Genomic DNA, 18,340 nt, shown 5'->3' on the forward strand with positions numbered 1-18,340 from the left:
GCAAAAACATAACCTCCTTGGCACGGGGGGGGCCCACTGATCAGCCTTGGCGGAGGTCTGCGCTCTCCGAGTGCTTTTCTAGTTAATTGGTTGCAATCTGGGTGTGAAGGGGATTTGAAGCAATATAGTAAAAAATGCCTACCCCACCTTTAAGTGCCTTTAACAATACATGGCAATACAGTTTGTCAGCCGCCAACAAAAGGGAAAAAGAAAAAATTACGACAAAAAGGAGTGCAAATAATCTGATCAAAGCTCAATTTAGATCATAATTACCTCCACCAGGAGGTATTCTGATCGCTTTGCTTTGTGTGCGTGCGTGTTTTTGGTTGTTAGCAAGATAACTCAAAAAGTTATGGATGGATTTTCAGGAAATTTTCAGGAAATGTTGATACTGGCATGAGGAAGGAATGATTACATTTTGGTGATGATCGGGGGGGGGGGGGGGTTGGTCCAATCAGAAGGAGGAGTGGATTCACATCATCAGAATGAACACAAATGAAGGAAATAATGAACAAAATGCACAAAAATGATGAAAATACAAAAATTAAAGGAACACAAATGAAGGAAAAAATGAACAAAATGCACAAAAATGACAAAAATACAACAATTAAATGAACACAAATGAAAGAAAAAATGAACAAAATGCACAAAAATGACAAAAATACAAAAATTAAATGAACACAAATGAAGGAAATAATGAACAAAATGCAGAAAAATGAAGAAAATATAAAAATTAAATGAATACAAATGAAGGAAATAATGAACAAAATGCAGAAAAATGACGAAAATACAAAAATTAAATGAACACAAATGGAGGTAAAAATGAACAAAATGCACAAAAATGAAGAAAATACAGAAATTAAATCAACACAAATGATGGAAATACTGAACAAAATGCACAAAAATGAAGAAAATACAAAAATGACATGAACACAAATGAAGAAAATAATGAACAAAATGAAGAAAAATGAACAAAATAATGAACAAAATGAAGAAAATAATGAACAAAATGAAGGGGGGGGGCAGATCCCTCTTGATGAAGGTCTGCTCTCTCTGAGTACTTTTCTTCTTAAATGACATGTGACCAGTTTCTACGTGGCAGCCTGTCACACACGTCACCTTCATCATCCTCCCACAAGTTCCAAAAGTAATGACTTGCACTTGAGAAAAACTTCCGTTACAGTCAAGTTAGATGCCATGTTTCTATGCGGAAAGTACGAGTTAAAGTGGAACTTACTTGGGCAGAGGGCATTGCAGGTGATCTTTTGTACAGACATGCCCTCGCAGAACGCCCCGCCGTTGAGAGGCGCCGGGTTAGTACAGGTTCGAGATCGCTTCTGGACACCACGCCCACACGGCACATTGCACGGCGACCATTCAGTCCACAGGGACCAGCCGCCGTTCACTGCGAAGAGTTCGGTTTAGAGAGTTAGAGAGCGAGAAAAGAGGTAGACAGAGTGCACAGCCACATGTATTACTTTTTCCAAAACTCTGTTAAATACTCGAAGCGAGGAGCGAGGGTTATTAATGATTATGCAGGTTCCGAGGCACTGCAGGGCAACAATGCATAACAGGGGCCGGCACAGACTGAGCACGTTTATTGTGCTGGATATACAGCTCCCTTTTTTCCTAATTGCTGGTTCAATGTTCCTTGCTCTTCAATGTTCCTTGGATTAAGATAAAAGTACGGGACTAAGCGAAAGCAAAGAAAACAGCATTAAACCAGAATTGCCATTTCTAAAGGCGACACTGACTCATACTGGTCGACAGGTTGGAGTCGACCACTTAGCGCTCTGACTGAGGCAGTTTACTTTCTGATCTCTCTAACGTGTGCAGAAGCTAAATGTTTAGCAAAGCTGGAGAGCTCGTATCGCTGAAAGGCCTCTGGCGAATAAATACTTAATAAGCAACACTCCTTTTAAATGAGATTAAGACAGTGGCTTATTTCCTTTCATAAAGCCCACATTGATTCTAAAGGAGAGGCAGTAAATTGAGTCTTTGAATGATTTCATCCGAATGAAGAGGAAACATCGTTCCTCAGTGGAAATGTGGAGATGAGGTTTCTCAGCCACTTACGTAGCAGTACAGGGAATCAAATAAAGTCATCTGAAGCACCATGTAAACATTATGTCAGGATGTTGTAATCTGAGGTAAAAGGCTGCAACGGGAGCGAGGAAGGCAGCCTACCGAAGACTATCACAGTGGCTGTGGCGCTGCGTCTCTTCGCTACGATGTTGCTGGCCAGGCAGGTGTAGTTGCCCGAATCGGACAGCCGTGCTTCGTTGATGATGAGGTTGTGGTCGGCTCGGGTATCGATGTTGTCGTCGGTCAAGGAACTCACCAGCTCTTCATTTTTCAGCCATTCCACCTGCACGAGAAATGCAAGACATGTCACAAAGGATGTTTTTTGGGGCTAAAATACTATATAAAATTACACAAAACATGAAGACAAAGAATTTGACAGTGATTATACATAGGCATTGTGACATTTAACCCTATAACGCCAAACGTATCATATTTGATACATGAGTTTTGAAGCCCTCTATATGATCAGTGTGATATTTTTTTTCTCTAAAAACCTGATGTATACAATTAGATACATGCAATACACAGATAATCCACCAGGGGGGAGGAATTCATTCACCAGAGGCCTTTCCAGTGACACTACAAGATTAAATTAATGAGGAAGGAGGAAGAACTTTGCCAATTTTGACAAGAAACTACCAGTTTGTTAGACATGTTTGTGTTATATACTAGTCAACATTTGCTAGGGATCAGTTTTATATTTGCACAATAATTGATGTTGTATAATATTTTGGGTGACTTCATATATTATGTGTGTACTTTGGCTAGTCATGTAAAGAAAAATGGACCAAAAGGTAAAAAAAACATACATTTTTATTGCACTTTCTGGCAAAAGGGTGATACAACCCTAGGAATTAGAGTTCACAACAATCACTCTTCCAATTTTGTTTTCACTGAAACCACTCAGAATGTTCTGAAACACATACGGTGTGATGTCAATAATGTGTGTGGCCACCATCCGCATCCGCAGGCTGTACTCCACTGGGAAAGTAAATTTTCAAGTTTCCAGAATTACACCCCCGAATATAGCAAAGTTATAGTCCTGATCCCTAGCACATGTTGACTAGTGTATTATGTTGTTGTTTGTTCAAAAATAATAGTATTTGAGCGTTGAGACCTGATGTATCAAATATGATACAAAATTGAAACTCATACATGGAAACTGATATTTGAAAAAAAAAAAAAAATGGGGTTGTTCAGAAGGACCAAATTGTAATAACTTACTACATAATGTGAAAAAATGTACTATATAATGTGTTGACATAGTTTGTTACAAAATGTGTCAGTTTATTACATAATGCAGCTTTATTACAAGACGATGTGACATTCTTATTCCATTTTGAACTTTTATTACATAATGGGAGTTTATTACATAACAACTCAACAACCCTTTAAACACTAAGCCTAAAATGGTCCATCTGGACTTTTTTTTTTTTCTTATTTTGACTATAAAAAGATTAGAAAATATGTTGTGAGTGAGTCATTTTTCAACTTTCAAAATCTAGCAATCATTTACAATTTACATGTTATAATCCTGCTAAAACTGCTTCTCCAGCTTCTTGTACAGACATGAGTGAAATTAGCGTAATGACCCAATAAAATCTATAAACCGTAACTTCTCAGGTTTCAGAAACCGATGGAATTTTTCCAATTGGTCAAACAGTGAAACAGTTACAGCCATCCAAACTGCATATGCCCAGAGTGTGTCAGCCATGACACATCCGGATTTAAAGAGTTAATGACCTACAGGGTTATTCAAAAAGAAAGAACCGATTTCATGATGCATTGCTTCAGTTCTCAAACATCGTCATGGAATCATTAGTGACCATTTGAAAGAGGAGTTTTCTAAGTTTATGTTCCACTGCTACCCACTAACCTCGATGACCTTAAACATCAATAACAACAGCGATCAACACAACAGTGGATCGTAATATGCTGATACACGTCTGGAAGGAATTCTCTTGTCGCATTGATGTTGACCGTGCTGTAGGTGGTGGACACATCAAGACTCATAAGACAGGAAATAAAAGTTGATTGTGAGTAGAATACTGGTGACTTGGCTGGAGTTTTCTATTGCTTTTCCTTATTAAAATATTGCGTATTGAAATCAGTTCATTCTTTTTGAATAACCCTGTATAAAAGTTTCAACCTCAGACCAGTGGGTGGGATTTATGCTGCGTTTCCACTACGTGGGACCAGCTCGGCTCGACTCGGCTCAACTCGGTGTTCCTGGAGACCATTTCCATTACAAGATACTACTAACTTTACAGTACCTGGTCGTCATAGCGATGTGGCGCATTATTTACGCGTCGTCTGTTCAGAGAGTTGCTGATAAACTCGCTCGTTGCGTGTTGTCTTGTCTGAATTTTTACGTCGGCCACCAAAGACTGAATCTCCTTGACCGACCATGGTGTAGTTTTGGGCTGTTATCATGTGGATTAATGTACCGCTATATTTACTGTCCACTTCCGCATCTGTTTTTTGTAAAACGGCGGGTCACAGAGACGACTGTCTGACCAATCAGTGGTCTGCAGTGTTTACAAGTCACATTTTAGTATCTCGGAACCTCAGCGGAGATGATACCAAAAAAGTAGTACCAAGTACCAGATTCCAGGTCTTTTTTCGTAATGGAAATGCAAAAAGGCCGAGCTGAGTCGAGTCGAGTCGAGCCAATACCACACAGTGGAAATGGGGCATTAGTGGCATCTAGTGGTGAGGATAGAGAAAACGTCAGCCACAGCACAAATAAACATCATCCAAAACAGCACTGATTACACTGGGTTACAAAAAAATGTTTTTTGCAAGTTGTCTAGGTTTTTTCAACTGAATTAGGACCATTTTGCACCGCTAAATCCAAAAATGACATCTGTTTTTCTCAATCAGGTCAGGTTTTTTTGCTAATTTGATTTTGAAAAATTTGATCTTCTCACAAAATTGATTCAATTTTTGTGACTTTATCAGTTGATTTTTTTTATATAGTTCTCACCCAAAATAGGTTTTAAGAGAAAAAAATCATTTTCTAACAGGATTCCTGTTAGGTACAATGGTGTATTCACTGCAGATGTAGCAGAATACGTCAGTCTTATTTTTGCAAGATCTTCTAGTCGAAGCCATTTCATTCACCTGTAATATTAAAAAAAAAACATTAATCATAAATTGGCAAAAGTAAAATCTTCAGAACTTGTTTATTGCAAGAAATATGAAAGAATTTTGTATCATATGATGTGAAAATGCCCATAAATGTAAGCAAAAATGTTAAAAAGCCAATATGTGGCATAGTTCAGAAAGTTGACCTGATTGAGCAAAATTAATGTGATTTTTGGATTCAGCACACCAAAATTATCCTAAATCAGCTCAAAAAACGTAATAAATTTGTTGTTGACCAGTATTATTTATCTATTTCCTTTAAATGTCCCAGAAATCTCACCCATTTACCCAGGATGCATCATCCAAAACCCTGGGATCCAACCACTCACAATGCAACCACTGTGAACTGAAGTCATTATACCGGAGAGTTTTATCCCATAACAAGTTCTGACAGAGATATTCACAAACTACACAGATACTGAAAGTCACCACTTTCTATTGCTTCCTGCACACCGAGGATGGTATCTCGTGCAATAAAAAGAACTTTTCTGACTGGTTTTATTTGCTCATAAAAATTCAAATATGAGCTTTTGACCAACGAAATGATTTTTTTTTTTTTCCCGCAGAATTTCATTTCAGACATGTGATATGCAAAGCTTTTAGGAAGGCTGCTCTGATAATTTTTTAATCTTCCCAAAATTTGAATGTGAAAAGCACACCCGCATCACCGAGTAATTTTCCGAACTTATCTCTCGGGCTCTGTTTTTTTCATTCCTTCTGTCACTTTTTGTGTTGGAATACAAAGCGCTTTGAATAGTTTATGGGATAGCCGGCTCTGACAGTGCGCTCCGTTATCCCTATCTGCATTTAGGCCCAAAAGACAAAAGCTACAGCGAAAGGAGGTTATGATGGTAGTTTTTTTAAATTCTACCTCAGGCTGTGACCGTTAAATACTCCCTGATCTGTCGTGCAAAGTTTTATTTCAAGCATGGTGGCCCCTCGAAGCTCAGCAAATATCATATTGGGAACTCTGCCACATTTTGTATTATCACGGGAAAGCGTACAGCGGCGACTCCACTGCGGTGAGTTGACCCCTTCGTACCTTGTATAATGTATAACCACAGCTAAGCAGCGTAGCCACCAGCGCTGAAGCTATTAGGAAGTCAAAAGCAGCACCATAACCAATTACCAGCAACAGAGAGGAAAACTAATTATGAATTACAAACTTAGTGACGCTTTACTGCATCTACTCTGGTAAGAGAGCTGCATCGCTGCGTTTGCAAATTACATAGTGTAGCAGAATGGGCCGGGCTGATGGATTTATAGGAAGAACGCAGGCACCCTTTATAATAAACAACGCTCAGGCTGGATGCAAATAGGAAGTGCCTGTGGGCATGCAAACACTGGGTAAATAGAAATGACACAGACCTGAGGGATGATGGATTGCAGGTATATATTGACACGAATAAAAATGATAATGAACATCATAACACAGCAATCATTTCTCACACTCACTATTTTTTATTTTTTTTTCTGAGTCAACTGTACCGCTGTTAGCATCAGTGGGAATTTTTCTTTTTTCGGAGAAGCGAAGTACACTATGATTACTGCTACTGAAGTCTCTACCCCCCCCCCCCCAACACATACACACACATATTTGCCTGGAAGAAAACTTGGAAGCTGATCTTCAAAGACTCCCAGATTCTTCTCTACAATTAAAAGATAGCCTTTAGCGTGAGGTTTCGTCAGAGGTAAAGCGCTTAGAATCGTTGGCAGATAAGAAAATAGAAAGGCGGAGGAAATGGGGGGGGGGGGGGGGGGGGGGGACGGAGTCTAATTTCTAATGATTAAAGTAATCTGTCACTGAATAGATGACACCACTAGTACCCCCCCCCCCCACACACACACACACACACACACACAGACACACAACCCCCGTCCTTTCTTCCACCTAACCGCCCCATCCGACACTGTGACCCTTTACGTATTTATTTCAATTTTATCCTGGGAAATTTGCAGCATGAAAGAGGCAATTAATGTGTGGCCCTCGCAGTGTTTAGAGCCGTGCTGCACATTAACTGTCTGCCTGCCGCTCACAGCCCTTGGGTAATGATGAAAAGATTCAACGAGCAGAAGGGAAGGGAAGAGAGGGAGAGATGTACTCAAAGAAAGAGCGACAGAAAGAAAGAGAGAGAGAGAGAGAGAGAGAGAGAGAGAGAGAGAGAGAGAGAGAGGGGAGGAAAAAAAGATGAAGGGACAAATACAAATTAGCCAGGGAAGTGTGTGGCAGAGGATGTGAGCAATGAATTGCCTAATTGGCACATTTGTTTCAATTAGGATGCGGTCATCAGTGTCAGCCTTGACGGAGGGGTTTCCAGGTGGGGCCCCGCATCAGGGCTTCCTCCCTGTGATTTCATTAACCACGCTGCCCCTGAAGGTCACCTCCTCCAGCCCCTGCACAGCGGCCGCTTCCCCTCATCTCCTTAAGCGCCAATACACACACTCACGCAACACCTCATTCAGACGACGTTCGCTGATGATTAGATGCTGAGAAATGTGGCGGCTGAGGGACAATTAGAGGACAAAAGAGCGATGTAACGGGTGACACCGAAGCCATCATCAAGACTTATGATGAGAATGCTGATCAAGACCTTGCCAGCTGACGCATTTCTCTCGCTTCTGCGGATCGTCGTCCCGATCCCGGGTCTAATGGTCATTTTATGTCAAGGTGACACAGTGGGAATGGTTTCCAAAGAAAAATATTGTAGCTGAGTCATGCTTATAAGTCACAATTTAGCATGGTCTTTTCTCTTCGGGGTTATTGTCAGTTGCCTCTGGGGAAACCGTTCGGAGAAGCTGAACTTTTTTAACCCATAAACACCCAGTGCTACTTCTGTGGGAGTTGCCAAATGATTTTTCTCTGTATTTAACTTTTCTTAAGTAATTTATCACCATTTATTATTTTATTATCTTCTTTATGTTGTCACGTCTGCCACTAGATGTTAGTCTAGTTTTGTCTGTCTTGTGTGTTTTGTCTGTCATTTCCTGTTTTATTTTAAGTTCTCCTCCTGTGTCATGTCTGGTGTCTTTGCTTCCTGTCCCTAATCTGTGTCACCTGTGTGATTACCTGTCCCCGCCCTGATTTGTTCCACCTGTGTCTCATTGTCTTCCCTCCCTGTTGTGTATTTAAGCCCTGTGTTTCCTCCTGTCTGTTGCCAGTTTGTATTTTCCTCATGAGATACTTACCAGCGTTTTTTGGATCCTGTCTGTCTGCCTGTTTTTGACCCAGTTTGCCTTTCCTGACTCCTGCTTTCTGCCTAACCCTTGTCTGTGCCTCAGCCTCCAACGATTCTTCGTGTGTTCGACCAATTTGCCTGTTTAACGGTACGTGAGCTAGCCTGTTCCCTATGTCCTTTTGCCTTTCCGTCTGCCTGCCCGTGTATGACCTGGTTCTGCTACTGACTTCCCTCTGCTTTCCCCTAGTCGGACTCCCGACGTGTTTTACCGGTCTGGACTGTGGGTTTTCGTCTCCAGTCCGGTTTACTAACCCTGAGAAGAAACCCGGGTCTCTGTGTTCTCAAGATTCTGTTCAATATCACAATCAGAGAATTGTCGTTTAACTGCGTCTTAAATAAACACTGTGAACTTTTACGTCTGTCTCTGGGTCTTGCATGTGGGTTCAGTTTTCGTACTCAGACCTTCACATATTTAGCATTTCTTAAGTGAAAATCAGGTATTTTCCTTTATTTAACCCTGTTGAGCCGCATTATGTAATAAATTCCCATTATGTAATAAAAGTTCAAAATGTAATAAGAACGTCACGTCATCTTGTAATAAAGTCGCATTATGTTATAAACTTCATGGGTTAAAGTTGAGGGTTATTATCACAAACAGAGAAAACTGAAGAAAAAAGTGACTTTTTAAGCAAAGATATCATTAACTGAACGTAAACCAAGTGTGTCCATCCACTGTCACTGATCCAACTCCATGGGTCTCACTGGTGAATCAATGGTGTAGAACAGTGGTTCTCAAACTTTTTACAATGAAGAACCCAATGAAATATACTTTTTTAGCCAAGTACCCCCAACTTTCACTTCAGCATTTTTGATTGAAAAAAATGAGGCAAAATTTGTTCCTGTGCCAAAGATGTCAGTTTACATTTTTAAAAACTTTGTAAACAAACAACATATATTTAACTGTAATATATAAAAAAAAATAACAAAAATTTTAAAGTAAATATTGTGTGCAAAATATAAACTGAAAAGTGTGTTCAATGAAACATTGAAAGGAAAATAAATAAATTGGTCATTAATTAATAAATGAACCTTTCAACAAAAAATAAATACTTATCTACTCAAATAAACTCATTTTGAATAATATAAAACAAATGTTCTTCAGATGTTACCAAAGCTCAAACAAGATGATTGACAATAAAACTATTAAATGAATGTATTTATTGTGTTTTATATTTCAGCATTAATTCTTATTATTTATTTTGTATTCAGTACACGATGACTTATTTAATGTATTTTTCCAAAAACATTTCAAGTACCCCTTGGGCTTCTTCCAAGTACCCCTGGGGGTATGTGTACCCCACTTTGGGAAGCCCTGTTGTAGAAGATGACAGTGTTTCCACATTTCAGTGTTTCCAGATGAGAAACTGCATTTTACACCAATTCTTTACATGTATTGATAGGATTAGTGGATCAACAGGTATGAAACAGGTTATATCAGTATGATTTTGGTCAGTGGTGGATGTTTGGGTCTTTATGGGTTAAAGTTGAGGGTTGTTATAACACAAACAGAGAAAACTGAAGAAAAAAAGTGACTTTTTAAGCAAAGATATCATTAACTGAACATAAACCAAGTGTGTCCATCCACTGTCATTGATCCAACTCCATTGGTTTTAATGGTGAATAAATGTTGTAGAGCAGTGGTTCTCAAACTTCTTACAATGAAATATACTTTTGTAGCCAAGTACCCCCAACTCTCACTTCAGCATTTTTGATTGAAAAAAATGAGGCAAAATTTGTTCCTGTGCCAAAGATGTCAGTTTATATTTTCGAAACGTTGTAAACAAACAGCATATATTTAACTGTAATATATAAAAAAATAACAAAAATTTTAAAGTAAATATTGTGTGCAAAATATAAACTGAAAAGTGTGCTCAATGAAATATTGATAAGAAAAATAAATAAATTGGTCATTAATTAATAAATGAACCTTTCATCAACAAAAAATAATTACTTATCTACTCAAATAAACTCATTTTGAAAAATATAAAACAGAAATGTTCTTAAAATATTACCAAAGCTCAAACAAGATGATTGACAATAAAACTATTAAATGAGTGTATTTATTGTGTTTTATATTTCAGCATTAATAACACTGGTCAACAACAAATTTATTGTTTAAGTTTTTTGAGCTGATTTAGGATAATTTTGGTGTGCTGAATCCAAAAATCACATTAATTTTGCTCAATCAGGTCAACTTTCTGAACTATGCTACATATTGGCTTTTTAACATTTTTGCTTACATTTATGGGCATTTTCACATCATATGATACAAAATTCTTTCATATTTCTTCCAATAAACAAGTTCTGAAGATTTTACTTTTGCCAATTTATGATTAATGTTTTTTTTAATATTACAGGTGAATGAAATGGCTTCGACTAGAAGATCTTGCAAAAATAAGCCTGACGTATTCTGCTACATCTGTGGTGAATACACCATTGTACCTAACAGGAATCCTGTTAGAAAATGATTTTTTTTTCTCTTAAAACCTATTTTGGGTGAGAACTATATAAAAAATCAACTGATAAAGTCACAAAAATGTAATCAATTTTGTGAGAAGATCAAATTTTTTCAAAATCAAACTAACAAAAAAACCTGACCTGATTGAGAAAAACAGATGTCATTTTTGGATTTAGCGGTGCAAAATGGTCCTAATTCAGCTGAAAAAACCTAGACAACTTGCAAATAACATTTTTTTGTAACCCAGTGTAATCATTATTTATTTTGTATTCATTCATGATGACTTATTTCATGTATTTTTCCCAAAAAATTTCAAGTATCCCCTGGGCTTCTTCCAAGTACCCCTGGGGGTATATGTACCCCACTTTGGGAACCCCTGTTGTAGAAGATGACAGTGTTTCCAGATGACAAACTGTATTTTACACCAATTCTTTACATGTATTGATAGGATTAGTGGATCAGCAGGTATTCAACAGGTTACATCAGTATGATTTTGGTCAGTGGTGGATGTTTGGGTCTTTATGGGTTAAAGTTGAGGGTTGTTATAACACAAACAGAGAAAACTGAAGAAAAAAAGTGACTTTTTAAGCAAAGATATCATTAACTGAACGTAAACCAAGTGTGTCCATCCACTGTCATTGATCCAGCTCCATGGGTTTTAATGGTGAATAAATGTTGTAGAGCAGTGGTTCTCAAACTTTCTACAATGGAGAACCCAATGAAATATACTTTTTTAGCCAAGTACCCCTAACTCTCACTTCAGCATTTTTGATTGAAAAAAATGAGGCAAAATTGTTCCTGTGCCAAAGATGTCAGTTTATATTTTTAAAACTTTGTAAACAAACAACATATATTTAACTGTTATATATATATATATATATATATATATATATATATATATATATATATATATATATGTAAAACAAAAATGTTAAAGTAAATTTTGTGTGCAAAATATAAACTGAAAAGTGTGCTCAATGAAATATTGATAAGAAAAATAAATAAAGTGGTCATTAATCAATAAATGAACCTTTCATCAACAAAAAATAAATAATCTACTCAAATAAACTCATTTTGAATAATATAAAACAGAAATGTTCTTCAGATGTTACCAAAGCTCAAACAAGATGATTGACAATAAAACTATTAAATGAATGTATTTATTGTGTTTTATGTTTCAGCATTAATTCTCATTATTACCTCCGCCAAGGAGGTTATGTTTTTGCCAGGGTTTGTTTGTTTGTCTGTTTGTCTGTCCGTTAGTGTGCAACATAACTCAAAAAGTTATGGACAGATTTTGATGAAATTTTCAGGGTTTGTTGGAAATGGGATAAGGAAGAAATGATTAAATTTTGGTGGTGATCAGGGGTGGGGGGGCCCACGGGGGGGCCAATTTCCAACAAACCCTGAAAATTTCATCAAAATCTGTCCATAACTTTTTGAGTTATGTTGCACACTAATGGAGAGACAAACAGACAGACAAACAAACAAACAAACAAACCCTGGCAAAAACATAACCTTCTTGGCGTGGGGGGGGCCACGGGGGGGGGGGGCACTGATCAGCCTTGGCGGAGGTCTGCGCTCTCCGAGTGCTTCTAGTTTATTTTGTATTCAGTACATGATGACTTATTTAATGTATTTTTCTCAAAAAATTTCAAGTACCCCCTGGGCTTCTTCCAAGTACCCCACTTTGGGAACCCCTAGAAGATGACAGTGTTTCCACGTTTCAGTGTTTCCAGATGACAAACTGTATTTTACACCGTTTATTTACATGTATTGATAGGATTAGTGGATCAACAGGTATTAAACAGGTTATATCAGTAGATAATTTTAGTCAGGGGTGAATATTTGGGTCTTTATGGGTTAAAAGCTGAGTGTCTCATCAATGCAACTGCTTTAATTTCAGCTTCAATAGTCAGTGTTTACTTTGGCATCATCAAGCAAAATTCTTGAATCACCTTCCGCCATATTGTAATTCAGGTGGTTTGACAGGACACAAGATTTATGTGCCTCCTCTTGACTCTGATCACAGCCTTTAGAAAATCTATCTTTACTGGCCAATCTCAGGTCACAGGGAGATAAAAATAGATTATTGGCAGCTGTAATGATGAATTGCAGTCACAGATACTTGTACTGCAGAAACTTGGTGGCTCCCACATGGACATAGGAGCTCCACTATCTATAATATTTCTTCATTTTTCCATTTCGGTATGAAATTGGCAGATCATCGTGTGTCTTTATCTACAGGAAAGACCTGCAGGAGGAGGATGCATATTTCTTTTCCTGATTTCTGCCTAGTGAAGCTTTAAAGTATCTCTGTCAGGTGCTCCCCAGAGACTGTCTGCAAGTGCCAGTGATTCATGATTCTAATTGATTTTTTTCTGTCTATATGAACTGAAGACAAAACATGATTCAATAATAGTTTTCCTTATTTGAACTCTGTGTCGTGTGTGTGCAAAAGCTCCAAACACAATAATAGAGGATGAAAAATAAAGCACTTGCAAGGGTGTCAATGTACTATTTGTATTAAAATAAAAATAGTTGTTTTTAATAAAGTAAAGTACCAATGGTATGAAGAGACTGGAGGAACATATTCACATTGAACATATTACAGCGGACAAACGCATTGCATTTAGACTTCATGTTGAGCCACATTATGTAATAAATTCCCATTATGTAATAAAAGTTCAAAATGTAATAAGAATGTCACGTCATCTTGTAATAAAGCCGCATTATGTAATAAACTGACGCATTTTGTAATAAACTACGTCAACGCATTATATAGTCAATTTTTTCACATTATGTAGTAAGTTATTACAATTTGAGAGTTATTACAAAATGCACTTGACACATTTTTATTTATTTATTTCTTTAATGTAATAACATGGTTTATTATGTAATAACAATCCAAATTAATATAATTTCAAAGCAATTTAGAAGAAATTAGTCACAGGAGCTACAGGTAATGGAATCAGAACTTTAACCACACAGTTTAAAGATTAATTTAGCACATTACATTTTCCTGAAAATAAAAATGTGTCAAGTGCATTTTGCATGTCATTATTAAATACTGTACCTCTTAAGAATCATTTTTTATATATATATTTTTTAAACTGAATTATGTTTGATATTTGTTTTATCTCCACACTCAATTTGTTCCATAATTTTACTCCGCAGATGGTGATACAGAAACTTTTTTTTAACGTAGTGCGCACTTTATGAATCTTTAAATTAAATTTTCCCCGTAAATCATAGACTCCCTCTTTTTCACTAAACATTTCTTGAATATTGCCCAGGCAGTAAGTTATTCTTTGCTTTATACATTATTTGAATAGTTTTGAATTCCACAAGGTCAATGAGTTTTAAAGTTTTAGATTGTAAAAATAGTGGATTTGTGTGGATATTAATTGTGTAATAATAGAAGAAACCCACTAGTACTCTCTCAAAAATAGAGGTAAGAGATCAGAACATTTATGTACTGTGGTGGAAAAATTTACTTTTTATGTTTTATACTCTTTATATTTTACACTGTTAGTACATCTTCTTTTAATGCTGAGTCATTATTCATTATGTGTGATGTTTACCACTCTGTAACACCCCCAACCCAGGAACGGAGTTCTTGCCTTGAGTTAAAACCCAAACACCTAAATGTCTGAATGTGTAGATAGAGGATGGCGCCTGCACTCCAGATAGGATCCAAGCAAGGTTAGAGTGAAGAGGTCATCATGACGTCTTCACGGAGCAGAGAAGGAGTAGTATGGGGTGGTACGATGTACGTAAGGAATGACATCATAGTTTGAGGGGGTTGGATTTGGTTCTATATAATCTTTAGTTTTCTCTTGTTTAATCAGACTTCACTTACAGAGTTTCTCTGTGATTGACTTCTCAATAAATGCATTTGTTTATTTTAACTCTAACTTTCTCTCCTCCTCTTTGTGTGTGGGTTATCAGTTGAACATTTCCATAACAGTACCTATAAGTATATTTTTTAAGAATATTCTCTCAAAAGTACAATATTGGTCTTTAGGAGGCCAGAATTGCACCTTTAGACTATGAAAAAGGGTCCAAAGTTAATGTGTGTAGACCATTAGAATAGGCTATAGGCTAGGAGAACTGAACAGTAGGTCTAATTATAGTTCAAACATTAGGCTTAGCGCAGGAGTGTCAAACTCATTTTAGCTCAGGGGCCACATTCAGCCCAAATTAATCTCAAGTGGGCCGGACCAGTAAAACAACAGCAGAATAACTTGTAAATAATGACAACTCCAAAATTTTGTCTCTGTTTTAGTGCAATCAAAATTAAATTATGAAAATATGTACATTTACAAACTATCCAAACAAAAATGATGTGAATAAACTGAAAAAACTGAGATTTCTTGAGAAAAATAAGTGCAATTTTAACAATATTACACCTCAACTTACCATTTATACATGCATAATATGGATTGGATCTACAAAGGCAACAAAATATTTAATAACAGGAAGTATAAGATTAAAATTTTACTTACAAAGGTAAGGTTCAGGTTTTTCAGATTTTTTTGTCAAAGGATAGTTTGTAAAAGTTAATATTTTCATAATTTAATGTAAGTTTTTATGCTAAAACAAAGAGAAAAATATGGAGTTGTCATTATTTATAGGTGTAATGTAAAATTATGTTTTTCACAATAAACTAAGAAAATTTGGAGTCATTATTTATAGGTTATTATGCTATTATTTTAGTTGAGATCACATTGTCCTGTATGTGGAACCTGAACTAAAACAAGTTCAACATCCTTGATTGTTAATATCTGAAGTGTAATTTTTGCAAATTCATCCCATTCATTCATCATCTATATTATATTTAATAATAATTTGTTTTAATTTAACAGCCCAATTAGCTCAATGATAATAGCCTAATAATTTATTTATCTTACTAGAACCTCTGATTATTGCCATAATCTCTGTTTTATCAAGTTTTCATTCACACCTCCATGTCTTGATGTTGTAGCTTGCCTATGCCGTATTTTTTTTTTTTTTCCTCAATTAGGCCACCGGTTCAAACTTTAAACATCATGGCATTATCAAATATACAAGACTTTTCTTTCTATGTAAAGTACTTAAGGTACAAAAATGGACCATTTCGAAAGGGTACAGAAATGTCTCTCAAAAAAGAACACCCCCAGCGACAAGCATTTGTACCCTTTTGTAAGTACAAGCTGGTACCTCTATTTTTGAGAGTGTATGTCTAATCTTTCCTAGAAACAAACTAATTAGTGCATCCCCATCGTAGCATGGAACACATTTTTGTATGATAGCGTCAAAAATGTCTTTATTTTGCATATAGGCTGCACAACCTTACAGATGAACACTCACAGAATGGCTTTATTCTGGCAATAATTACTGCAAAATGTTCAAAAGTAATTGGTACCTTTGATGTCCAGTTGCCCCCAGTTCCAACTGTGTTGCCATGGCAATGGTATCAGCTAAATGCTCAACAAAGCCAATTGTTGGACACCAGAAGACAACCAAACTCTGAAATGAGCAAATCTCTAAACCAGTCTGACCGTCTCAGACACGTGTATGCCATGAATAATTTCATAAAATAACAGACCGATGAGACAAACTTTGTAAAGCTAAGCTAACACAAAGCAGATCCAGCGGTAAAAGTAAAATTTCTCTTCTGCTAAAACTCACTGAACGAGACAAAGAAAGGCAAAAATAAACTGTTGCATTAAAAACGATGATTATGAATTTTGTTGAACTTTGCTGTTTTCCAATCAGAGCTTGGTTTTATATGAATGAAGCTTCTGCTGTCGGCTAATCCGCTGTTTTGTGTTCCGCTGAAATGATTCCCACCAGAAACAAACGGCTCAGGGTTATATTTACAGCTGCACAATACATCGTTTGAGCTTCGTCATCGCAATGTACGTGTGCGCAGTAGTCACATCGCAGGTCCTGCAATGTAGGAGGCAAATGAACTCCATGTGCTCTCATCTAATTTTAAGGGTACCTGACACACATTGCCCACAGCGATCCACCAATCACAATCGTTCTTAATCAGTTTGGAGTGAGTCGCTGGTAACAACATTGAAAAATAGGACCAATGGCCCTGTAGCTTACCGGCCAAATTAAAAGCTTTGGGAAATGTATGCAGATGCCATTTATTATCACCCAGTTCTGTGTATTTATTATATTACAGAAATAGCCCATGTTTTGGTCATATTCCAATCAATTCAAATTCCAACTTGATATCATTGATACTTACTGATTTATTGGATCAATCCACTTCCTATCTGTTATAATGGGAAAATTTTTCAAACTTGCACCAAATCCAGAATCAGATCTGGATCATAATAATTTCACTAACTTTTGACATCATCATAAAGAAGCTGTATACCAAGTTTGAAGTCTGGAATTGTAGTTTCGGAGAACACGATTGAAATTTTTGTAACGGATGACAGATGACGACGGACGCTGCATGACAATAGCTTACAGCCTGTTGGCCGGTAAGCTAAAAATGAGCAATGAACATGAGAAAATCACTGTAAATGAAGACTTGGTGCCAAAAGCAAAAGCAACATCAGTTATCTGGAATTATTTCGGCTACAAGAAGGATGATACTAAAACACGTGTTCTGTGTCGACAGTGTCTTACACCTGTTGCCACAACGAGAGGAAATGCAACTAATTAGTTTGACCATTTACGTCGGCACGACACAGCTGTTATATCCTCCTGAGTATTTTTTCATATCGCAATACTTGGTGTATCAAAAAAAAACCTTATACATTTTGAAAAATTACCCCCAGTTCCGCATTTGATCATTTTTGGAATTTTCTTTTATGGACGTCGGTAGGTAGGGTATTGGTGGATATTTGTCCAAATTTACAGACCCAGGTTTTCATGCATGAGTGAGCAGGGGCAAATTATGCAATCTAAGTTAAAACTGTTTTGCGCAATGTAGCGGTGGAATTTAAATCCAATCAAAGGTCATGGGAGGGGACAATGGGCATCCATCTTAACCCTAACCCTTTAACCCTAACCCTAACTTGGCCTGTCCTCAGTGACATTTTCAGGCCTAAACAAGTTGAATTAACTTCGAAAGGCAGGAACAGCTGCCATGGGTGAAGAAATGAAATTGACATGGCGGCCAAAATGTTAATGCTGTAACCTGGCAATTTTGTGGGAAACAAGATGGATACCCATTGTCCCCCTTCCCATGACCTTTGACTGGATTTAAATCCCACCGCTACTTCGCACAAACCAGTTTTAACTTGGGTTGCACAATTTGCCCCTGCTCACTCATGCATGAAAACCCGGATCTGTAAATTTGGACAAATATCCACCAATCCCCTACCTACCAACATCCATAAAAGAAAATTCCAAAAATCATCAAATGCAGAACTGGGGGAAATTTTTCAAAAGATATAGTTTTTTT

General features: G+C 37.0%; 1 protein-coding gene across 1 annotated transcript in view; it reads right to left on the bottom strand.

The window, feature by feature from the left end:
• The window catches only part of unc5db (unc-5 netrin receptor Db), an 816,925-nt gene that overhangs the window by 289,842 nt on the left and 508,743 nt on the right, over window positions 1-18,340 (bottom strand). The window contains exons 5-6 of the mRNA XM_030144147.1: window positions 2,188-2,368; window positions 1,238-1,405 (exon numbers count right to left, since the gene is read on the bottom strand). Of these exons, the coding sequence (XP_030000007.1) occupies window positions 1,238-1,405; window positions 2,188-2,368 (349 nt within the window). The remainder of the gene's footprint in view (window positions 1-1,237; window positions 1,406-2,187; window positions 2,369-18,340) is intronic.

This window comes from Sphaeramia orbicularis, chromosome 9, assembly GCF_902148855.1.
Source record: "Sphaeramia orbicularis chromosome 9, fSphaOr1.1, whole genome shotgun sequence".
NCBI lineage: Eukaryota > Metazoa > Chordata > Actinopteri > Kurtiformes > Apogonidae > Sphaeramia > Sphaeramia orbicularis.